Here is a 25,701-nt window from a genome sequence, read left to right on the forward strand (position 1 = left end):
TCTCACCAGAATATGAGATCTGTTACTGTGATCCTGTGAATTAGCAGTGTAAGGTGGCAATGAAATTCATTGCCTTATTTGTCACTATGGAAATACCTCAAGTGTTTTCCATTAGTGGCTTCACTATATAATTTTATGAAAAATTCCTACTGAGGAAAACTTAACAGTCAAAGACAGTGATTTATCATTTGCCCTTTGTTAAATTTTCTCTCTAGTAAAATTGGTTCTCCACCCAAGACTCCTGTAAGTAATGTAGCGGCTACCTCAGCTGGGCCCTCTAATGTTGGAACAGAGCTGAATTCTGTGCCTCCAAAATCCAGCCCGTTTATAACTAGAGTACCAGTATATCCTCAGCATTCTGAAAACATTCAGTATTTTCAAGATCCAAGGACTCAGATACCCTTTGAAGTCCCACAGTACCCACAGACAGGTAAGTAATTTTAGACAATCCTAAGAAAACAAGAAATTGTAATATTAAACATTTGTTGCCCTTAGATAAATAAGTGAATCATTTATATCTATCTATAGATAGAAGTAGATTTATATCTATTAGTTAAAAAATTAATCCTTTGGACTACATGACCAGCAAGTTTTCTTCCTGTTCTAAGAATCTATAATTCTACACACCAATGGTTTAAAGGTTCTCGTTCCAAGGAATCAAATATAGAGTTCTATGGATGAGCTTCAGGAAGTTCTGTAAATCCCCTGAAATAGTATGCAAATATTTGGTTTATATATACTTATGTATAATTTTGAAAAGGTAAAACACAACTTACATAGATTTTGAAAGAGGTCTTTAACCTCTGCTCCCCAAAAGGTTAAGAACCAATAATGTAACTAATTACTTAATCCAAAACCTATAGCAATAGATTCACTAGAAGGAAATTTACCAGCCATCTGTTAATAGCTCTGTCATGTGTTTTTCAGGAGCAGTCTAATGTTAGCGTTGAATGTTAATGATTTTCATATAGTGGTTTCTTAAATGATGTAGATTCTTTCTAAAGAGGAGGTCACTAAAGTAAGGTTCAAAGTTTATTTTCCCACATTAGAGGCTGCTTTAAACTTAAACCATTATAAAATGTTGGATTTTACTAAGATTACATTAAATATTCCTCTTTCCAATTTTCAAGGATACTACCCACCACCTCCAACGGTACCAGCTGGCGTGGCTCCCTGTGTTCCTCGCTTTGTGAGGTCCAATAATGTTCCAGAGTCCTCCCTCCCACCTGCTTCCATGCCATATGCGGATCATTACAGTACATTTTCCCCTCGAGATCGAATGAATTCTTCTCCTTACCAACCTCCTCCTCCGCAGCCGTATGGACCAGTTCCTCCAGTACCTTCTGGAATGTATGCTCCTGTGTATGACAGCAGGCGCATCTGGCGCCCACCTATGTACCAACGAGATGACATTATTAGAAGTAATTCTTTACCTCCAATGGATGTTATGCACTCATCTGTCTATCAGACGTCTTTGCGAGAAAGATATAACTCATTAGATGGGTATTATTCAGTGGCTTGTCAGCCACCAAGTGAGCCAAGGACAACCGTGCCTTTACCAAGGGTAAGTAATGATGGAAATAGGAATGCTACTGTAGTGTAGTGGTTAAGAGCCCAATGTCTGGTATCAGACCACCCAGGTACATATATACTGGCTTCTCCACTTACTGATTGTGTGACTTATGGAAGTTACTTGACTTCTCCATGTTAGTTTTTTCATCTGTTTGATGGAAATAATAGTAGAACCTACCTCATAAGGCTGTTGTGAGGATTAAATCAGAAAAAACAAAGCTCTTAGAACTGGACCTGATACAGATTAATGCTCAATAAATGTTATGTTTGGATAGGAAACTGATGGGAAGGTAAAAAGAAGTCTTCAAAATACAAGGACAGGGCCTGTTTTCAGTATTCCCACATATATACGAATGACTTTCCTAACCAGGAAAAGTGAGTGCTCGGATTTTACTTTTAACATCACTTGACTAAATATTAACCCTTTCGTTTAAGTGTGTTGAGAATAGGCTAGGGTGACTTCCCTCCTGTATTTTTTTTTTGCTCACAACAATATAATAAAATGTTTACATTATTTCCACAGAGCATAGTTAAATTTATTTACCACTCCCTAGATGATTAAGATTGTTTCTTTTATCCCCCCTTAGGAACCTTGTGGTCATTTGAAGACCAGTTGCGAGGAGCAGATGAGAAGAAAGCCAGAGCAGTGGGCACAGTACCACACTCAGAAAGCACCTCTTGTCTCTTCAGCTCTTCCTGTGGCAACACAGTCACCAACACCACCTTCTCCTCTATTCAGTGTAGACTTCCGCAGTGATGTAAGAAAGGTTTTAATCACTTAATGTTGCAGGGATAGGTCAGACAGCTGACTTCAGAGCACTCATTCAAACTAGGGTTAGCTAGGTTGGATATTTTATAGTGGTTTGGTGTGCAGTTGAGTTTAGTTCAATAAACATCAAGAATGTAAGCACTATGGCTAGGCGTTGTGACACTCTGAAGACCGTTAAGTCACGGTCCTTTTTCCACCAAGAATTCAAAATCTTTCCAGCAGTATAGTTCTCATTATTTTTATGATTTTTATTAATAATAAGATTTATATCTACCATTTATTGAGCACTTACTTGTGCCAGGCACTGTACTAAGCATTTACATAATGTTATTTTATTTAATTCTCACAAAAACCCTAGGGGGGCAGATATTATCTGTATTTTGCAGTAGGAATCCTACTCAGAGAAGTTAAGTAATTTGCTCAAGTAGTAAATTCAGCCTGTAAGTAGCTGGGATTTGAATCTTGGTCTGTCTGAGGCATTTCTTCCCTACTTCACAAGAGGTGCAGAAATTCCTACTGTATTATTCATGGTGTTTTACATCACTGTTAATTATTGTTCTTGTTATTACAAAACAAATTTTTGTACCAGGATCATTTCAGTGTACCCTGGTGTTTTCAGTACTGTTATATTTAGAGCAGACCATTAATTTTTTGGGTTTATTCCTCATTCCTAGAGGTAGTAATATAAAAAAATTTTTTAAACTTTTTCATTATGAAAAATTTTAAACATATATAATAGTGGAGAGAAGAGTGTAAAAAACCCCATGTACCCATCACACAGCTTCCACAAATATCAGCTCAGCCAGTCTTGTTTCATTTGTTCCCCTTCTTCCTAATGGATTATTTTGAAGTAATCCTAGACATCATATTTTTTCATCCATAAATATTTCAATAAACCATTGAATTTTTAAACTAGATCCAAATTTGTCTCATCAAACAGCCTTCTTCAAAGCAGCTAAACATCTTGACAACAGAGTGATAGAGTTGCCACTTGCTTAATAGAAAAATATGTTTACATTTTTTTATACTATGCCTTAGGCAATAAGTATTTCCCTGAGACTCAGATCTGCTATTAGTGATATAACTTGGGATAAGTAATTTAACCTTTTTGGCCTTTAGTTTCCCTGTGTAATTACTAAATGAGATTTAATGATTCTTACAACTTTAGTATTCTGGTCCTATAGTAGTCCTTACTCACCGTCCCTTTAAAATTTATCCACTTCCCCTTCTAGTTCCAGAGCCTTTTTTGAATTCTTCTTCTTCTTCTTTTTTTTTTTTTTTGGTGAGGAAGATTGGCCCTGAGCTAACATCCACTGCCAATCTTCCTCTTTTTGCTGAGGAAGATTAGCCCTGAGCTAACATCTGTGCCCATCTCCCTCTAATTTTGTACGCGCTATGCCGCCACAGCATGGCTTGATGAGTGGTGCGTAGGTCTGCACCCGGGATCTGAACCCGTGAACCCCGGCCTGCTGAAGCGGAGTACACAAACTTAACCACTACACACTGGGCCGGCCCCTGAATTCTTTTTGTTCTTTATTTAGTACTGCATGGTTTATCAGTTATGTTCCCTTATTTACACATGTTCTTGTTCTTTTCTCAAGAAAATTATAAACTACTTTAGGATATGGACTGTGATCTCTGTGTATGTGTTTGTGTGTGTCTGCTTTCTTCTACTTTTGTTCATTTTTTTTGAGCACTTCATACCATGTTATAGGCATGCTGTAAATACTTAGTTTGATGGTATCAGTCGGGTTTCTTATAAGCACTTAAATGACAAAGTAAAAAGAGAAGGCATTTATTTTTATTAAGAAATAATATAAATACAAATAGTATACTATTTGTTACTTACGGCAGTTTTTTATGTTGGTTATGGAAGGTTTAATTATTCCCTATGAAGCCCTGTGTATTCTATGATAGTGACTTTATATTAGTTATAAGTTTGTAAACTTATGTTTCTTACTGATTTGGCTATGCCTTTTTTTCCCTAAATCAGTTCTCTGAAAGTGTGAGTGGTACAAAATTTGAAGAAGATCATCTTTCCCATTATTCTCCCTGGTCTTGTGGCACCATAGGATCCTGTATAAATGCCATCGATTCAGAGCCCAGAGATGTAATTGCTAATTCAAATGCTGTGTTAATGGTATGATTTGGGGGGTGGAGGGATGTCATGCATGTTGACTCAAGTTTTAGAATGATTGAATGCTTTTATCTTCATATTGTTGCTATATAACTCATTTGTAAGCAGCAAAGTTATATTTAGGTAAGTCTGAAATAAGTTACATTCAATGTTTAAATTATTTGAGCGTAGTTTGGTGGTTTAAAATAGATCTTGGATTATCTTTGAGATCTACAACTAGTGTTATATTTACCAGAAACTTAATTACATATGTCTTTTGAAAGCATGTACTTGTATTACTAGCTGAAGTAATTGCCAGCAGTTCTTTTATTGATTTTCTTTGGTTTATGCAGGACCTGGACAGTGGAGATGTTAAGAGAAGAGTGCATTTATTTGAAACTCAGAGAAGGACGAAAGAAGAAGACCCAATAATTCCTTTTAGTGATGGACCTATCATCTCAAAATGGGGTGCAATTTCCAGATCTTCCCGTACAGGTTACCATACCACGGATCCTGTCCAGGCCACTGCTTCCCAAGGAAGTGCAACTAAGCCCATCAGCGTATCAGGTAAATCCATTTAACTAATACCTCACCTTACATGTTCTAGCACTGTGCTTTATAATCCTTGCTTTGTGAGGTACAGAACATATCCCTCCATTTAACAACCGCAGTAAACTCAGAATTAAATAGTTTAGCCAGGAGAACATGGCTAGTTGGATAAAATATGGATCTTTTTTAAAAGTATACATTTACATCTATATACTGATTTTTCACTTTTCTGATCATTTGTTTCTTTTTACATTTCTTTAGATTATGTCCCTTATGTCAATGCTGTTGATTCAAGGTGGAGTTCATATGGTAACGAGGCCACATCGTCAGCACACTATATTGAACGGTAACATTACTCTTAATTCTTTGGGATTCTCTATTCTCAGACTTGTATGTATCCTCAGAGTACAAATTCTACCCCCAATTATTTGTGAAATGTGCTTTACTAGTTTTAGCTGTAAAATTTCTGAAAAAAATTTTACTTTTACATTTGAAATGATGACTGAAACTTTCAGGGTTGATCTATTACATAGAACATATATAGGATATAGTCATTACTTCTTTAGTTGCTTCATTTATTTCACTTTTTATTACAGTAAACCTATTTCTCTTTAAAGGGACAGATTCATCGTTACTGATTTATCTGGTCATAGAAAGCATTCCAGTACTGGAGACCTTTTGAGCATTGAACTTCAGCAGGTGGGCTCTGTGTCACTTCGCTCTGAATTTTTTAAAAATAGAACGGTAGTTCAAAGCTATGGTTGGAAGCTAACTTAACCTTTTTTTTTTTTTTTTCTATAGGCCAAGAGTAACTCATTGCTTCTTCAGAGGGAGGCCAATGCTCTGGCCATGCAACAGAAATGGAATTCCCTGGATGAAGGCCGTCACCTTACCTTAAATCTTCTGAGCAAGGAAATTGAACTGAGAAATGGAGAGGTAAAGAAAATGGACCTCTCAGCTTCATGCTTAATGTGTTTGTTGTTTGTTGTTGCTATGCGTTGGTTCATGCCATTATTTAATGCATTTTAGTGTGCCTTTTTCAGATGGATGATTGCTTTCAAAACTTAAAGTAGAAATAAAATTGTGGCCCCAGATTTCTTAAATAGTTCTTTACATTAATCATTGGGATTCCCAATTTTATTTAAAAGGGAAGCCCCAGTTTCCACAGGTATAAAATCAGTATTTTTCTTAATTACAGAGTGATTATACAGAAGATGCAACCGATACTAAGCCTGATAGGGATATTGAGTTAGAGCTTTCAGCACTCGATACTGATGAACCTGATGGACAAGGTGAACAAATTGAAGTAAGTACCACAATTAGACATTTAGGAGGCTTTATTCCATTGGAAATTAAAGTATAAAATACTTTCATACTGAAGGATTAACATTTTATTTTCTTAGGAGATCCTAGACATACAGCTTGGTATCAGTTCTCAAAATGATCCGTTGCTGAATGGAACAGCAGTGGAAAATGGGCATCCAGTCCAACAGCACCAAAAGGAGGCCCTGGAGCAGAAGAGACAGAGTTTAGGTGAAGACCATGTGATTCTGTGAGTGTTAGAAGATTCATAACCAGTGGGCATAGGGCATGAATACTTAAAGAGAAATAGATGCAGTGTTAAATTCATTTTGGGCTTTATCCTATGAAGGGAAGGCCTTATGTAATAGGGCAGTGATTTGGTCAGTCTGGATTTTTAGGAGAGAAGAGGTAAGCTTGAACTAACAAAGTAATCCATTGTAGTAGCCTGAAGCTTGTTTTTTGTTGGGATACAAGTTAGTCTTTTTGCTCCAGCATCAGCTTATACTTCTTCAATCTGGTAGCCAAACTTCTAGACTACAAAATGGAGAATTAAAACCTAGATTAAGGGTTTCCCTTTTTAAAAATGATGTTAAGATTTTGTTGGCTTTAGGGCCGGCCCTGTGGCTTGGTGGTTAAGTGCGCGCGCTGCGATGCTGGTGGCCCGGGTTCGGATCCCGGGTGCGCATTGAGGCACCACTTCTCCATTCATCCTGGGGCCGAGTCCCACATGCAGCAACTAGAAGGATGTGCAGCTACGACATACAACTACCCACTGGGGCTTTGGGGGGAAAAAAATAAAATAAATAAAATCTTTAAAAAAAAAAAAAAAAAAAGATTTTGTTGGCTTTAATATTGCTATTTTGCATAATTACTCCCAAACATATTGTCTAATCTTGAACGTGATAGTTTATTGGCCTTAAATTACACAGTATTTTAATTTTTTATTAGAATTTTTGGAAAATGGGACGTTTTTAGTGACCTCTGATACTTTTTAGTGATAAAGACATACCTTTGCTAGGAGCTTTTAAAGTTTGTTACAACTTTTATTAAGCATGTATGGTTACTCTTAGAAGTTTTCACTTAAAGCTAATTTGTTTTCAATGTCATTTATTTTCTCTCTCAGGGAGGAGCAAAAAGCAGTTCTGCCAGTAACTTCTTGCTTTAGCCAGCCACTCCCAGTGTCCATTAGCAATGCAAGTTGCCTCCCCATCACCACATCTGTCAGTGTTGGCAACCTCATTCTGAAAACTCATGTTATGTCTGAAGATAAAAACGACTTTTTAAAACCTGTTGCAAATGGGAAGATGGTTAACAGCTGAAAGGAGGTTCATCTTTCAAATTTGTGACCATACCATGGAAGCATTTACACTAGCTTTTTATATATATAATATATATTATATAATGTATATTTTTTTTAAAAAAAAAGATATTACTGGGGGCATCCATTTCCTGTGGACTCTTTGATACTTCAAGCCCTCTTGCATTAGCATTATGAAAAAAAAGAAAATTTACTTTACTAGGGTAACACGTTCACTTTCCAGAAGTGATTGGAATTTGGACATTTAACTTAAGCTTCAAGCAGCTTTTTATGAGTTTGTAGCAATCCGGTGCAGTAACTGAGCCATTTCCTATTTTAAATGGCTTCTATAGAAAATTAACAACTCAGTTATTAAACTAGCAGGATCCTACAATGATACATCTAGTGAAAGTAGACTTTAATTAACTTATTTATTTCTGTTTTTTGTTTCACTGAGAGAAATTTCCATCTCATTCCAGCTGCTTTATTTATCTTTTTCATGGAACTTTGCATGGATTTTTTTTTTCTTTTTTCTTTTTTTTTTTTTTACTTTGAAGAGTGGAGTTAGATGTTCTTACCATAGAATTTTACAGGGTTATATACTAGCTTTCTTTACTGCATTATATGTAGGAGTGTTGGTGCAGTGCTTTTATCTGTAACATTTAAATTTTTTTTAATTTTCCATTTTTCAAGAATAGTTTCTGCTTTGTTAATATTTATACACAGGCTACTTGTTGAAGTAAGTAAGTAAATATATAACCAAGTGCCTAAGTCTTTCAGCTGATGTACTAGATATTAAATTCTCCTAAGTTATGCAGAATCGTTTTTACAATTTTGATAAATTATGCACTAATGTAATGGCAGTTTTTTAAAATGCAGATTTAAGCCTGTACATTATTGAATCTGATGACTTGGCAAAAGAATCAGGTGCTTTCAGCTTTCTTGAGAAAACCCTGTATGTAGCGTTTGCACTGACTAACAAGATGGTATTGCTGGGTTTTTAATTTAAACTATTAATTTGGATGTTCATTGCATTATCTTGGTTAAATATTGTTTATTGTTACTTCATGTTGGGGTTTAATTTTCCTTGTTTTCTGACTGTTAGGTTGATAAGACTATGAACCATGTAATAAGAGAACATTGGCTAACCTGTATTCATACTTAAAAACATGAATAATTTCTGCCCTGCTAAATGTGACTGAAAAGTGTTTTGACTTGGCATCTGAAAGTATGCAGTATGTTCAACCAGCCATGCCCCACATCTGTGGGAGATATTTTATAGAAACCTAAGTTTCAGTCAACATTTGAAAACAAAAGCTGGGCATTCCTTCCTGGTAATCTTACCTATAGTTTGTCTCTTTGTTTTTCCCCCATTTCTTTAAGATTGGTTTGACTTTTATTATTTTTTTTTTAATTAACTTCTGTGAAGTTGTTTACTCTGAAAATTGTACTGGAATATTTTAAGCCAAGCTGATCTTTCACCAGGTGTACTGTATGTAAGGGCTTTTCCTGCTAGCAAGATGCTTAAACAGGATCATGTTATTGGTCGTCTGAGCTATTTAGTTGTTTTACAAAACCACAGCATTGTATCAGATAAGATTTTGATAAAAAGTTTTGTGCACATTTCCAGGGGCGGGAGGGTTGACATTTCCCTGAAATTTCTTGATCAGAATGAGTAAATACTGGTGTTTGATACCTGTCTTAATGAACATGCTCATAAGGTGACTGATAAGTTGTAAATATACCTGAGAAACAAAGGGGTAGTTTTGATATTCTGGTGTCAGTATGGAAGATCTTACACATTTATTTAATACTCAGATGTATGAAGATGTTTGTTTGTAGCATAACAGCACAGTAGCCTTGACTTAGTTTCCTTCGGTTAGTACTGTACCTTTTTGCCATGGCCAGTGCTCCCTATCCCTACAAAGACATTTTATTTATTTCACTCTGTAACCTGAAATGAATAGGAACAAGAGTTTTAAACCATGTTACATTAACTTATTTCTGACATTATAAATTAGCCTAGGATATTACAGGAACATGATTGTTATATAATTTATATCAAAACATTTCTATAAATACGCGCTTATTACATTTGAAATGCTTCCAATGTACTTTATTTGCTGTTTGTATTTCCAAAAAGGATATGCAAACCAGTATGTCTATTTCATGGATATTTAAATAGTGAGATCTTCCATGTTGAAGGTAATGTATTTTTTTTTAAGATTTTAAAATTGCTATTTTGTTACAAAATAGAGACCTATTAACAGTTCGAGAGCTCCTTATGTGCCCTCAGGGAAAGAACCCTCTGTGCAACAGAACTACGCAAAACATCTTCAGCACGTTCTGAGGGTGAATATATACTACATAAATTGATCTTGTGTATTTAACCTTATCTTTTTAATTTTAAAATTGAAATTTTGAAACTTGGTTGTGCTCTGCTGGAGGGGGTTGGGATAAACTGCTTAGGTGTTTGCCTACTTGTCCAGTGAAATTACATTTGCATCAGTGTATGTATATACCTGCCGACCTTATTGATATGTCTCAGAACATTTATATTAAAATAATGCTCGTCTTGCAGCAGGTGATCCCATAAAACAATAACTCCCTGTTAAAAACTTACTCTTTTTCTCACTGACAACATAGGAATTGTTTCCGTATTGGGATTATTCTGTATTGCATCCTTTATGTAGTGGCCATCTTCTGTTTCTCAGAGTGGGTTTAATGTGAAGTAAAGACATTGGTTTTCTGCCACTTTAGAGGAAAGAGCAGTTTATCTGTTCCTTCTTCAAAATGGTACCTACTGATGTCATAGAGGAAAAAATTACAAATCAGACCTAAGATGTGACTTTTTAAAATTGGGAGCATTCTGTGTCATTTGACCTGTTTACCAACATGTTATGATGTACTTATGTTTGAAACCAAAGGATATAAAGCAGTAGAAGAGGAAATTTGTAATGTTGGTAATAACTAAACTGCGTATGTTGCCTATTGTCTAATTAGGAAAAGGTAGCCTAAGGTCTAGAAAGTGGGGAAACGGTGGGTTTTTGTTCTTTGTGTGTTTTTTTTCCACTTTTTATGTTTTTGTTTTTCAATTTCTAAGTCCTATTCTGAAGTCCATGTGCCTCATTTAGATACTGTGAAGGTAGCACCAGTACTTCTCTTTTGTGGTCTCATTTCATTTTCTAAATTCTGAGAAAGTTACATATGTATTTCATCTAGTTGGTACCTGAACAAAGCAGATTCCCTTGCCTTTGCTGCCATGACTTACTTTCAGTACTATCTGATAAACCAGTGTCATGCATGAAAGTTGTGCATTGTAATTTTCAAGAGAAGGGACTTCATTGGGCCAGTGACACTGATTTTTTTCTTAGTAGCTATTTACTCTCATAAAAGAATAGTAAAAGAAACCTCCTATACTAGAACTAAAATTTTCCATTTGTATGGATCTAGTCACTTTCACTCAAATTCCAAGTTGATGCTAAGTATGTAAAGTACATCCCAATTTTATATGCTCCTTTGAGAAAATTACGGGATGCACAGCAGTGTAGGAATTTAAAATGGGATCGTTTAAACATTTGAAAACATTGTTTTAAAAACCATCTAGCTTGCTTTTGCATTTTAGATGTTAAAGCCCATGTTGTCTTGTTAACAGGGGTGGGATTTTTAATGATCAGATTCAGCATGTGATTTCAACTTTGAGTATTTCTTCCCTAGCTTCTTTTGAGCCATTTTCTGAGCAGACTGTCACCAGTATTGGTAACTAATCATTAAAGGGAAAAGTTGCATTGTATGTATTAGTTTCCTGGAAGAACTTTTCTTGTGTTTTAGTGAATGAAGAGTGTTGATGGGATCATTTACTGTAACTCTTACATAAGAACCCCTTCTGCAAGCAGACCACAAATGAACATGCTCAAGGAGTATCCCATTTTCTGGATAAATTGAATAAATTTGCTTGTTACTCCTTTATACTAACGATTTCTTTGTATTCCTTTGCTGGCAAGGGAATACAAGGAGTCAAGGCCACTGATCAGAACACCCCACATTTGAGTGGAGTCTTATTTCTACTCCAAGAGCAGTTATTCCCCCAAGTCCAAAATTGGCAGTTTTTTCTTTTTTTAAATAAAATTTTAAAAATATCCTCAAACCAGTGGAACATCGACACTGGCTGCACTTAGTACTGCCAAAAGCCAAGGTCATTTGCATATATTCCATCAATCTGTCAAGAATTAGGCCTCACTTTATAACCCAAGGCATGGAAGTGCATGCATTCTCTTAGCTGGGCAAACAATTATACTGTAGTTGTGATACAACACATGTGGCTTTTATTTGTACTGCACATATCCACTGTACAGCCACTTGGGAGTATCGTGGTTAGCTTGCAGCAACTGCTGTCTGCATTTATACTGTTTATTGCATATTCTTTTCCCTGGAAGTGAAAGAGAAATGTTTTTCTTGTTGCATTGATTACATTTTATAAATTTGCTTAGCTGGAAAGTTTGGGAAAAGAGGCCTGTTTGTCAATTGTACAACCGATTGTGAAGCTCTAGTGTGAATATTTTTACGTCTGTATTAGACATTTTCTTTGCAAATCTATTGTTCGATTGAAATGTAAATGAAATTAAAGATGGTGTACACCCATCATGTAAAAAGCAGGCACCATCTCTAAGATGGATTTAATGCTCATTTTTAAGGCATATACTCAGCTTCTATTTAAAACTATAATTTAAAATAATTCTGTACAATGAAATGGGGAATATATATGGGAATAAATTCTATTCCATTTATTTCAATTTGAATTTCCAAATTGTATTGTTTCCCTTTGTGCTATAGGAATAGGATTAAATGGGGGAAGGATAGGATTATAAGGCCTGTATCTGGGGGGAGGGCAGAGATGGAACAATGAGGGTTGTGATGATAGTGAATAGCAAAGAGTGAATTCTGTGTGTTTTTGCTGTAGCACTGAAGTGAAGAGATATTAGCTTTGGCTGTTCACAGAATAGAGCATCATGATTTTCAGTGTTTGAGAGAAAATTGATGGAAAAAGTTTGCAGTACTTGACATGTATTTGCATGCACAAAATAAAATTATTTGTCCACCTTAAAAGTTGTTTGTTTAGTGTCAATATTAAGTTTATGGTGCATTTTAGTTATCTTGATTTCCTTGGTATATTTTTTGGCTTAATTAAGCTACCAGAATACTCCTTAAGTTGAGATTTAAAGAAATCACCTGCCTCATGCATACTTCATTGGGAAGGATCTGAAAGAAATGAATGGACTAGGGAGGATGAAATACTTGTTAATTTGATGAGTCACTTCATTTGTTCAATATAGAGTACTTTTATATGGGAGATGAAGACAGATAATACTAGCAGTTCACAGTCTAGTGGAGAAAATAGGACAAATACGTAAATAATACAAAGCAGTGTATTATAGAAGTATGAAGACAGTTCTGTGGAACCTCAGAATATGAACAGAGAATGCCCTGAGTGGATCTAGATATCGTTTTCATTGGACCTTGAGTAGTCTGTACATTCACTCAGCTGATATATTTTAAAGCCCTGTCTGTACTGGTCATTAAGGTTAAAGGTCAATGAAACATAAGCCCTTTCTCTAGAAGCTAACAGTGTGGAAAATGGGAAAGACAAATCTGAATAACTAGCTCAGGGAGCTATGTTCTGACGTAGGGTGTGTGGAAACTCCAAAAGTGAGATTATGAGGTGGATGGTAGAGGTGGCAGCCAGAGGAGGTACTTTGAGAAATGACCTCAGGCTAGACTTTGTAGGCTGAATAACATTTCACCAAGCAGAGATAAGGGGAGAAAACACCCTGAGCACCTACTCTACCTTCAGAACAACCCACTCTATCTTAATAGTCCTTCATAATAATAGATATTATGGTCCCTATTTTATATTTGAGATGTTAAGTAACTTCCTCAAGACCTTGTAACTAGAAAGTAGTGGAGTCAGAATTCTGATTGAAGTCTGTCCTTGTTCTACCTCCCAAAGGTGGTGATGGTGGTGGATGGAACCTATTTTAGCCATAAGTGTTAACAGTGGAAAGAGTGTTTAAGAAATAGCTTAACTAACTCTTAGAGCACTTAATATGTTCCAGACACAGTTTTAAATGCTATAGGTATATTGTAATCTAGGACCGTTATTGTCACCATTTTACAGATGAGAAAACTGAGGTAGAGACTGTAAAAAATTTGCCTAAGTTTACACAGCTAGATGAGGTAGGTAGGGACCTCTATGAAGGACATTGAATACCATACTGAAGAGACCATTAGGGAGTCTTGGAAGTTAGATGACCCAAACAATTTGGGGTTTTAGCAAGATCACTTTGGCAGTAGAGTGAGGTGAAGCTGGAGATAGACCAACAGGGAGGCCAGGTCCACAATCTAGGTAAGCAGTGTTTAGAGCATGGCCAAGCGGAGATGCAGGGAAAAGAGATGAATTTGACACGTAGGAGAGAGCAATTGACGAGATTTGTTGTAGAGGGAGTGTATTAGACACCTACACATTATAGTGAATTAAATTTGGCTTAGAATCCCAGACCTTGTTGCCGACAACAGACCGACATTTGTGAAACATGTAATCTTGTATAAGCCCTGGAGTGACTACTGAGATCAGGAAGAAGAGGAAGAACCATGGATAGTTGGTCCAGGCAAAGGAGAAGAAACTTAACAAAGGAAATGAAATTCCAGGAAGATTTGATTCCCTTTATAGTTAATACCTATTGAAATAATTATCATGCACTTAGATTCTTTGTAATTGAAAACTCCATGGTGTGGTAGTTCCAAACTCACCTGCACATTGCAATCACCTAGGGATGTTTTAAAAATCCTAAAGCCCAGATAACACTCCAGACTGATTAACTCACAGTCGCTGAGGGTGGGACCAAGGCATCAGTACTTTTGAAGCTCCCCATGTGCTTCCAATGTGCAGAAAAGTTTGGGAATCACTGCCATAATGAGTGAAAATGGGTTGGGGGCCTGTCTTAGCCCAGGTGCACTAGATGACATCCATCATCAAATGTTCAGGCCCATATGGTCTTTTCAGACTCATTCAACAAATATTTTTTTGAGAATCTGTGTCCCAGCCATTAGGGATACAGGAGTGAACTAGTCCCCTAATTTCATGAAACTTATAGTTGGAGAGACAGACAAGAAATAAATAAAAGGTGAATTTAGATAATGAGGAGTAATACAACCAGAACAAATATAATGCCAGATGATGAGATTTTATAAGGTGGGAGTGGTAATTCTCAGCACTGTGGACAGTTTTAGATAAGCCAGTCTACCAAACATCTCCATTTGGTTCTCTAATAAACACCTCAAACTTAACATATCCAAATCTGAGTTTCTGGTGTCCCCCCAAACTACACTTTCAGTCTTCCTCATTTCAGTTACTTCCGCCCTTGGCTACTCTCACTCACACCTAGTCCAGCAGCAAATCCTGTCAGCTCTACCTTCAAAATATATTCAGAATTTGACTACTTCTCACCACCTAGGTACAACCCACAACTCTCTCTCCTGAATTGTAATAGCCTCCTGTTCTCCCTGCTTCTGCCCTCGCCTCCCTTCAGCTTATTCTCATCACAGCAGCTCGAGTGAGCTCATTAAAATGTTAAGTCTGAGCATTTCACTCCTGTGCTCAAAACCCTTCAAATGCTTCTCATCTCACTCTGAGTGAAAGCCCAAAGTCTTTTCTTTGAAACTCCCTGTGCTCCAGCCACACTGGCGGCTCTGGTGTTCTCCACCAGGCCGGGCACACTCCCATCGCAGGGCCTTTACACTTGCTGTAAGGATAGAAGGCTTCCCCCACCCCCATCGGATATCTTCATGACTAGATCTCTCACTTTCTTCAGGTGTTTACTCAAAAGTCAACCTCAGTGAGAACTGGATGAAGAATAATGGTGGGGGAGGGAGGTGCTATTTAGAATAGGTATTTTAACCCAAGAAACAGATCTACTGAAGAATTTTTTAACTTTATATTCTGAAATAATTATGGAGTCACAGGAAGTTGCAAAAATAATAGAGAGGACCCAGGTATCCTTTACACAGTTTCCCCGATGTAGCATCTTATATAACTATAGTATAATATTAGAACCAGAAAATTGACATTAGTAACAATCTACAGACCTTATTCACATTTCACTAGCTTCACATGCACTCATTTGCCTGTGTGTGTGTGTGTGTGTGTAGTTCTATGCAATTTTAGCACATGTAGATTTGTGGAACCACCACTATTCTCAAGATAACAGAACTGAAAAAAAAAGATAACAGAATTGTTCCATCACCTCAGTGATCCCTCGAGCTTCTCGTTTGTATTCACATCCATTCCCCTCCCTTACCCCCATTCTCCCATCCCTAACTCCTGGCAACCACTAATCTGTTCTCCATCTCTATAATTTTGTCATTTTGAGGATGTTGTATAAATGAAATTATACAGAATGTAATCTTTTGAGATTGGCTTTTTTCATGCAGCATAACTCCCTTGAGATCCATCCAAATTGTTACATGTATTAATAATTTCTTCCTTTTGGTTGCTGAGTAGTATACCATGGTATGGATGTACCACATTTTGTTTAAACATTCACCCATTGAAGAGCATGTGGATTGTTTCAAATTTTTGGCTATTACAAATAAAACTGCTATGAACATTTGTATACATGTTTTTGTGTGGACATAAGTTTTTCGTTTTTGAAGTATTTTTCATGTGTGTGTGAGGAAGATCAGCCCTGAGCTAACATCTGTTGCCAATCCTCCTCTTTTTTGCCAAGGAAGATTGGCCCTGGGCTAACATCTGTGCCCATCTTCCTCTACTTTATATGGGACACCGCCACAGCATGGCTTGATAAGCAGTGCATCAGTGTGTGCCCAGGATCTGAACCTGTGAACCCCGGGCCACCAAAATGGAGTGCACGCACTTAGCTACGCCACCAGGCCGGCCCTCTGAAGTATTTTTTGAACAAATAAATTGGTGTCCTTTGACCTCTGAAGGAAATGAACAAATTAGACTATAAGGTCTTAACTTAAAAATGGACAAATCCCTTGGGGCCATCCTGGTGGTGTAGTGGTTAAGTTCGGCATGCTTTGCTTCGGCGGCCTGGGGTTCGCAGCTTTGGCTCCCAGGCACAGACCTACACCACTCATCAAGCCATGCTGTGGTGGCGACCCACATATGACATAGGGGTAGATTGGCACAAACGTTAGCTCGAGGCCAATCTTCCTCAAGCAAGAAAAGGAGGTGACAGGTGTTACTTCAGGGCTGATCTTCCTGCCCCCCCCCCAAGGACAAATCCCTTCAAAATACAATTTACCAAAACAGATACAAGATGAAAAGGAAAATTGGAATAATTCTTGTATTAGTTGTCTATTGTCACATAACAAATTACTCCAAAGCTTAGTGACTTAACATTTATTTCACAGTTTCTGTTGGTCAGGAATCTGCATATGACTTAGATGGGTCCTCTGTTTCAAGTCTGTCACAGACTGCAATCTAGATGTTGGCTGGTGCTGTAGTCATCTCAGTTCACCTGGGGAACAGCCTGCTTCCAAGATCACTACCCTGATTGTTGGCAGGATTTCAGTTCCTCCTGAACTGTTGCAATGAGGGCCTCAGTTTTTCGTTGGCTGAAGGCTGCCCTCAGTTCCTTGCCACATAAGACTCTCTAAAGGGCAGCTCACAATCAGTATGGTAGCTTGGCTCATCCAAGCAGCAGGCAAGAAAAGCTTGAGACTGAAGGGGGCTGGGCCAGTTCGAGAGAGAGAGAGAACTATAAAGTCACAGTCTTTTATAACCTAATTTTGGAAGCAACATCCCATCATATTTGTCATTATTCCTTAGAAGCGAGTCACTAGGTCCAGACCACACTCAGGGACTGATATAGCCAGAGACTGCTGACTCCTGTTATTCATGTCCTTGTGTAATCCCCTCCTCCTGAGTGTGGACTGGACTTAGTGACTTCTTTATCTCCAATCAGGAAATGGAAATCATACAGGGGAAGTTTAATATAAAGAATTATTAAAATCTAATAAATGAATGACTTTTAAGATAAAGGGAAATTCCATATGGTACCCTATGGCTTAGGGAGAGTACCAAAGGAAGGACAAACTTGGGAAGGGGTCCCCTTACCAAGACTGGGTTCAGACCTCACTGGAGAAGGTGAAGTTCAGCCCACTGGACAGCAGAGAAGTTTGTGGGTGTGCCCATGCTGGAACTGGCTGCTGGTGAGCAGAAAGCAAGTCTATAGGCCACAGACGAGCTGCACAGGAGCCTGTGGAGGGAACTGGCACCAGGGCAGACAGGAAGCCTTTGGGTACCAATGCGAAGCTGGTGGGGGCAGGAGGCCTCAGGGCACCAATTTCTGTGTTGAGAGGGCCACGAGAAAATTATTGCTAGGCCAGACTAAGGTTGCAAGGTCATCAAGGGACCACATGTGCTGGGCCCATGGCTGGGGAAGACCTCCACTGGATGTCCTTGCAGCCATATCAGTGACTACAGCCCCTCCTCCTGCAGTGCCCCTCCAGTGCTCCCTACTGAGAAAACATATTATTGTGCTCACTGCAAAGGAGAGATGCTTAAAGGAATTCTGTTCATTATTGCAAAACAAGAAGGGTGAATTGGGAGTTGAGAGGCAATAAATTATTTCTTGGCGCAGGAGCCATTTTAGAAGCTGCCTGACATAGCCCTATATCTACTGAAGAAATTGAATTCATTATGAAAACCTTCACACAAAGAAAACGCCAGGCTCAGATGGTTTCACAGGTGAATTCTATATTTAAAGAAGAAATAATGCCAATTTTACAGAAGCTTTTTCAGAAAATGGAGGAGGAGGGAACTTCCTAACTGGTTTTATTAGACCAATATAATACCAAAACCTGAAAATGACATTACAAAAAAAAAAAATTACAGATCAATATCCCTTGTGAATATAGGTGCAAAAATCCCTAAGAAGTTAGCAAAACCATGAATATATATATATAGTATAATATATAGTATAATAACATCATGTCCAAATAGGGTTTATCTCAGGAATGTAAGATTGGCTTAGCATTTGAAAATCAGTCAGTAGTAGTCCACCATATTAACAGAATAAAGGTTATATCTGTTATTATAAGGTCTCAAAATTTAATGGAGCTCAATTTCTGATTGGCTTATAGAAATTAAAAATATATACGTAAATAAGAGAAACAAATATTTCTAAAAAAAGACATTTTGCTCCTTACATTTTACGTGTGTGGGCTGTTTAAAGAAAAATATTGTTACTAAAACTATGACAGCAAAGAAGTTTTCTGATTGTCTCAGATGCCTTAATCAAAACTTTAAAAATAAATTTAATTGCTTCTTAAAGACAATCTAACATCTAAAGAAAATTTCAATTAACAAAATTAAAGCCTACACTAAAGATACCACTTCTAAAACTTACCGAAAAAAAAAAATGTATCTGACTATTCTATAAGGAAGTAGCCTTACTGGTTTTATATTCATTAATACAAAAAGAAAAGGTTGTTTAATCTAATTTCTAAGTAAGAAAGACATATTCAGTTGCCACAAACTGGCCCCACACCCCCAGAAACAAATTCAGTGGAAGACCAAATCTTGTGTTATCTCTAGTTATCAGATTCTGGAAAGGGCCGGCCCCGTGGCTTGGTGGTTAAGTGAGCGCGCTCCACTGCTGGCGACCCGGGTTCGGATCCCGGGCTCGCACCGACGCGCTGCTTCTCTGGCCATGCTGAGGCCGCGTCCCACATACAGCAACTAGAAGGATGTGCAGCTATGACACACAACTATCTACTGGGGCTTTGGGGGGAAAAAATAAATAAATAAAATCTTTAAAAAAAAAAAAAAAAGATTCTGGAAAAACTGTAAGGGTAGAGCAAGCCTTGGAACCCACGCCTCAAGGCATTTAAGCATTTCTATATGAATTTCATTCAGTTACTTCATAACCTTAAATATGTTTAATAACAGTTTTTTTTTTCTTTTGCTGAGGAAGACCGGCTCTGAGCTAACATCTATTGCCAATCCTCCTCCTTTTTTTTTCCCCAAAGCCCCAGTAGATAGTTGTATGTCATAGTTGCACATCCTTCTAGTTGCTGTATGTGGGACGCGGCCTCAGCATGGCCAGAGAAGTGGTGCGTCGGTGCGCCCCCGGGATCCGAACTCGGGCCACCAGTAGCGGAGCGTGTGCGCTTAACTGCTAAGCCATGGGGCCGGCCCCTAATAACAGTTTGTAAATCTTCTGGTTGAATCAAGATTTTCCCTTGAAAAACAGTATGGAGATTCCTCAAAAAATCAAGGATAGAACTACCATATGATCCAGCCATCCCACTGCTGGGTATTTACCCAAAGAACTTGAAAACACCAATTTGTAAAGGTACATGCACCCATGTGTTCATTGCAGCGTTATTCATAATAGCCAAGACTTGGAAGCAACCTAAGTGCCCATCAAGGGACGAATGGATAAAGAAGCTGTGGTATATATACACAATGGAATACTACTCAGCCATAAGAAACGATGAAATCCAGCCATTTGTGACATCATGGATGGACATTGAGGGTATAATGCAAAGTGAAATAAGTCAGAGGGAGAAGGTCAAATACCGCATGATTTCCTTCATTAAGTAGTAGATAATAACAACAATAAACAAACACATAGGGACAGAGATTGGATTGGTGGTTACCAGAGGGAAAGGGGGGAGGGAGGAGGGTGAAAGGGATAATTCGGTACATGTGTGTGGTGATGGGTTGCAATTAGTATTTTGGTGGTGAACATGATGTAATCTACGCAGAAATAGAAGTACAATGATGTACACCTGAAATTTTTACAATGTTATAAACCAATGTTACTGCAATAAACAAAAAATTAAAAAAAAAAAAAAAAGATTTTCCCTTGATAAAAGGCAAATGTTTTAACAGTCACAGAACAGCTTACAGATTTTGTTTTTCCCACTAGGGGAATACCTTCAGTATGCTCTACAGATAAAGAAACAAAAACCTTACATTACAGGTAAAATACTTTAAAAACTATAAATCATATATGATAGTCTCATTAAATAGAAACTTCATTATCCACATCATCCTCAAATTCTGATAAGATAAAGTGAGTGGTCCTGCTGAATATTTTTAGATAACTAACTCATGTCATATTCCTGACAGATGCAAATTACATTTCCAGCAAGGACACCAAGGATATATCCCTCTATAATATACAACCAGGAGAGTAAATATGTTAAAAGATACATCAATGAAAATCACTCCTAAAACTGTACGAGAAAAGACAATTTCATGTATTATTAACTATAAAAAAATTATTCTTAAGCTCTAGAATGTAACACCCATGAGTACATACTTCCTGGAATAAAAATGCTTAAATTCCTACAATCTCGATATCCAGTCTCACTGAATATCTCTGACTCCGAATCTTACTAAATGGTCTTCAAAAGTAGGTGGCTTCCACCCAAGATTCTACAAATAAAAAAAAAAGACCTGAGACAGGGACTTCTAGTTTCCTGCCTGAAGTATAGAAAGCCAGAAAGAGCACTGTTCCCACCTTTACAATGAAATAGAATGAGGCTAACTTCAAATTCACGATTTTTTTTCTGAACCCATCTGTGTTAGTTTCTTTTGCTGCTGTAAAAAATTGCCACAAATTTAGGAGCTCAAAAAAACAAAACAAACAAATCTGTTATTTCACATTTTTTCTAGTTCAGAAGTCTAGGCACAGCATGGCTTAGCTTGGTTCCCTGATTAGGGCTAAAATCAAGGTTTTGGCAGGATTGCTTTCCTATCCGGAGGCTCTGGGGAAGAATCCACTTCCAAGCTCATTCAGAATTCAGTTCCTTGTAATTGTAGGTGTGAAATCTGCATTTTCTTGCTGGCTATCATCATGATGTTCTTTGTTTCTAGAGGCCGTCCACATTCCTTCTTGCATGGCTCCCTTTCATCTCCAAACCAGTAACAAATTGTTAAGTCCCTTTCATGCTTCAAATCTTTCTTACTTCTTCTGCCACCAGCTAGAGAAAAAGTTTTCTGCTTTTAAGGGCTCACGTGATTACATTTGGCCCATCTAGGTAATCTGGGGTAATCTCCCTATTTTAAGGTCAACTGATTAGTAACCTTAATTACATCTGCAAAATCCCTTTTGCCAAGTAAAGTACCATATTCAAGGGTGGGCTATTTCATCATATTCACAGACACAGGGGTTGGTGTGTGGAATCTTCTTGGGGGCCATAATTCTGCCACCCCTATTATCAGAGGGCTGAGGTTGCAGAGCAAACAATTGGCCAAAAATCTAAGTGACAATCACCTGTAGCCAGAAATGAGCCCTGAGAACTTCCTCACCTAGGTTAGATGAAACCAATAAGAAGAGTTAAGAAGAATTCAGGTAGAATATTTCACGACTTGACGAAGGCCAAGTACAGGCTAGCAGGGCAGAGTAAAGCCCTTGGAGGCTGCAAAAATTGGGGGAATCTATGCCCTTTTCTAGGCTTTTTCTCTCCTTGCAGAAGCCCCACCAGATGTTCACAGAAAAGATAAGAAAGAAACCTAAGAAATATTGTGGTTCTGACCTGGCAGAGGGGAATAGCAGCCATGCAGAAGGGGCAAGAAGCTACCTAGATCAGTCTATCTCAATTAAGGAACAAAAGCCTTAATATGGGAGGAGGGAAGGGAAACAAGCACTGCTACCCTTAGGGCATTGGTGAAAACTCATTGCAGCTGGGGAAGGGAAAGTGGTTAAAATGAAAAATCTGCTGGAGGAGGGGCAGAGTTTTGCACTTAACCACAGTCAGGGGAGAGACAGGAGAACCCAGTAGGCTGTACCTCCAAGATTCAGGAACACAGTACATGGCTAAGACTGAATCTTAATCAGAACAACAGAGAATGTTCCCCATGACTACCCCCCAACACAAAACTAACAAGTTTGGAATATCGAGTAACAACAAAACACTCCTGGAAGAGAGGAAGGAGAGGAAAAAGAGCAAGTAAGTAAACCCTCTCTTAGGCATAGCACAAAGGTGAGGCAGTTCAGGGCAGGCCGCCCCAAGATGTGCCACTCTGGTATGTGGATTATTTTGAGCTGAAGACAATAAAGGCTCAGAAGACTCTGAAAGAAACTTTGACTTCCCCTCTCCAATAACCGCCTAAAAGAATTTATGATAGAAGGCCTGTCCCCAGGACAGGCCATCACCATAGATAATTCTGGGTGTGGATAGACTGGGAGGGTCCTTGCTAAGCCCATTCTTATCAAAGTTCTGTTTACCAAACATTTACATTTGTAAGAGAAATCTCCATTTGTAAAGGTATCTCCCTCTCTGTACCTGGAAGAAGGGGGGATGACCTCATCTCTAGAAACTTATCAATGAGGAAGGCAAGGTCTGAAATCTGCATAATAAGCTTACTCTTATTTACTATGCTTTTCTGGTAATCTCCCATAACTGACTCCCCCCCCCCCCCGCCAACATTCTCCTTTGTCTTTAGCTGAGGATAGTATTTAAGATGAGAACCTATGCCATTTTTTCGAGTTACCCAGTTTTTCCTGGTCTTTCCCATGTATACATGTTATAGGGGCCGGCCCTGTGGCGTAGCGGTTAAGTGCGTGCGCTCCACTGCTGGTGGCCTGGGTTCGGATCTCGGGCACACACCAACTGACCGCTTGTCAGGCCATGCTGTGGCGGGGTCCCATATAAAGTAGAGGAAGATAGGCATGGATGTTAGCCCAGGGCCAGTCTTCCTCAGCAAAAAGAGGAGGATTGGCATGGATGTTAGCTCAGGGCTGATCTTCCTCACAAAAAAAAAAAAAAAAGAATACCATGTATACATGTTATAAAGCTTTGTTTGATTTTCTTCTGTTATTCTGTCTCATGTCAATTTAATTCATACCCCAGCCAGAAAGGACCCAGAGTGGGTACAGGATAGTCTTCCTCCCCTTCAAAGGGAATATCTAAAACTCAGAATCCAACAGACTTTTTTCTGGCTAACCAATCCCCACCCTAGACACAGATATTTCTATAAGAATTTGAAGCCTGTGGTGCACTGAGGATAACCATAGCAACAATAAACCTCAAACTGAGCCCAACTCCTAACTAGATTAACCCAAACCCTACACTAAGGCCTAGTAGAAGGAAAGGCTTGTCCATTTTCAGACATAAAAATTATTTACCTCAGTCTTTACTGTCCTACACAAGACGTTCAGTTTTCAACAAAAAAATTACAAAGTATATGAAAAGGAAAAAAACCTCCCAAGAGACAAAGCAATTATCAGAACCAGAATCTGATGAGACATTAACCTTGGAACTGACAGAGAATTTAAAATAACAATGATTAGTATGTGAAATTTCGCAACAGGAAACTTAGACAACATGCAAGATCTGATGGAAAATTTCAGCAGAGAGATAGTGATCATAAGAAAGAATCAAATAAAAATGCTAGAAGTGAAAAACTCAGTAGTTTAGATGAAGAATGTCTTTGACAGGCTCACCAGTAGACTTGACACAGCCAAGAAAAGAATTAGTGAAGTTCAAAATAAGTCAATAGAAATTACTGAAATGGAAACACAAGAAGAAAAAGAGTGGAAAAAAAATGCAGAACAGAGAATTCAAGAATTTTGAAACAACAACAGTTTAAATATAAATGTAACTGGAGTACTAAAAGGAGAAGAGAGAACAGAGCATAAGAAATACTTGAAGAATTAATGGCCAAGAATTTTCCACAGTTAATGACAGTTTATGAGTTAAAGAGGAAGTCTCAAGGGAAATTTAAAAATATTTTGAATTGAATGAAAATGAAAATATATCAAAAACGTGTGGGATGCAGCTAAAGCAGTGCTTAGAAGAAAATGTATAGCCTTAAATGCTTATATTGCAAATGAAGAAAGTTCTTAAATCAACAATAGAAGCTTCCACCTAAAGAAACCAGAAAAAAGAAAAGCAAACCAAACCCAAAGCAAGCAGAAGGAAGGAAATAATAAAGAGCCAAAATCAATATAATTGAAAATGGAAAAACACTGGAGAACAATCAATGATACCAAAAGGTGGTTCTTTGAAAAGACCAATAAAATTGATAAACCTGTAGTCAGACTGACCAAGGATAAAAGGGAGATGACACAAATTACCAATATTGGAAATGAAAGAGGGAATATCACTACAGACCTCACAGATATTACAAGGATAAGAGAGAATACTAGGAACAACTCTATGCTCACAAATTTGACAACACAGATTAAATGGATCAATTTCTTGAAAGATACAAACTACCAAAACTAACTCAAGATAACCCAAATAGTCGTATATCATATATACATTCAATTAAAGACATTGAATTTGTAAGATAACATCCTTCCAAAAAGGAAAAGTCCAGGCCCAGATGGTTTCACTAAATATTCTACCAAATACTTAAGGAAGACATGATGCCAATTCTACACAATCTTTTCTAGGAAGTAGAAGAGCAGGAGAAGGAAACACATTCCAACTCAGTTTGCCAGGCCAATATTACTCTGATACCAAAACCAGAGAAAGATATTATAAGAAAAGAAAACGACTCATCAATATCTCTTACTAACATAGACATGAAAATCTTTGACAAAATATTAGGTATCTGGGCCATACAGTCTCTGTTGCAACTATTCAACTCTTCCCTTGTAGTGTGGAAGCAGCCAAAGACAATATATAAATGAATGGGCATGGGTGCGTTCCAATAAAACTTTATTTGCAAAAAGACAAGGTCAGCATTCAGCCATAGTTTGCTGACCCCTGATACAGGTCAATGGAACAGAATAGAGAGCCTCTAAATAAATCCACACAAATATAGTCAACTGAGTTTTGACAAAGGTGCAAAGACAATTCAAAGGAGGAAGTGAAACTTGCTAAAGGTTATAGGGAACTCTACTATTCTTGCGATGCTTCTGTAAGTCTAAAACTACCTCAAAATAAAAAGTTAAAAAAAAATAAAATAAAAAAGAAAACCTGGGGTATAGACAGTTTCTTTCCAATGGATAATGATCTGCAATCAAGACAATAAATTTACATTTAGACTTATATTTTATTAGTTTTTCTCCTCCTCTCTTTCTTTTTATCTTTCATTGATCCCTTTCT

General features: G+C 37.7%; 1 protein-coding gene across 7 annotated transcripts in view; it reads left to right on the forward strand.

Annotated features, from left to right (window-relative positions):
- Positions 1-12,711, forward strand: part of RC3H2 (ring finger and CCCH-type domains 2) — a 52,775-nt gene extending 40,064 nt beyond the window's left edge. For 2 of the 7 annotated variants that reach the window (XM_087419141.1, XM_014782124.2), the window contains exons 11-21: positions 216-430; positions 1,131-1,564; positions 2,160-2,330; positions 4,335-4,481; positions 4,811-5,024; positions 5,268-5,352; positions 5,624-5,705; positions 5,808-5,942; positions 6,205-6,312; positions 6,410-6,558; positions 7,432-12,711. In XM_087419141.1, coding sequence (XP_087275267.1) covers positions 216-430; positions 1,131-1,564; positions 2,160-2,330; positions 4,335-4,481; positions 4,811-5,024; positions 5,268-5,352; positions 5,624-5,705; positions 5,808-5,942; positions 6,205-6,312; positions 6,410-6,558; positions 7,432-7,627 — 1,936 coding nt within the window. In that variant the 3' untranslated portion in view covers positions 7,628-12,711. The remainder of the gene's footprint in view (positions 1-215; positions 431-1,130; positions 1,565-2,159; positions 2,331-4,334; positions 4,482-4,810; positions 5,025-5,267; positions 5,353-5,623; positions 5,706-5,807; positions 5,943-6,204; positions 6,313-6,409; positions 6,559-7,431) is intronic. The other 5 variants (XM_087419145.1, XM_014782127.2, XM_087419144.1 and 2 more) reach the window with 3 other exon arrangements.
- Positions 12,712-25,701: the final 12,990 nt, after the last annotated feature.

The sequence above is a fragment of the Ceratotherium simum genome, chromosome 29 (genome assembly GCF_057802395.1).
Source record: "Ceratotherium simum simum isolate JZ-2026a chromosome 29, ASM5780239v1, whole genome shotgun sequence".
NCBI lineage: Eukaryota > Metazoa > Chordata > Mammalia > Perissodactyla > Rhinocerotidae > Ceratotherium > Ceratotherium simum.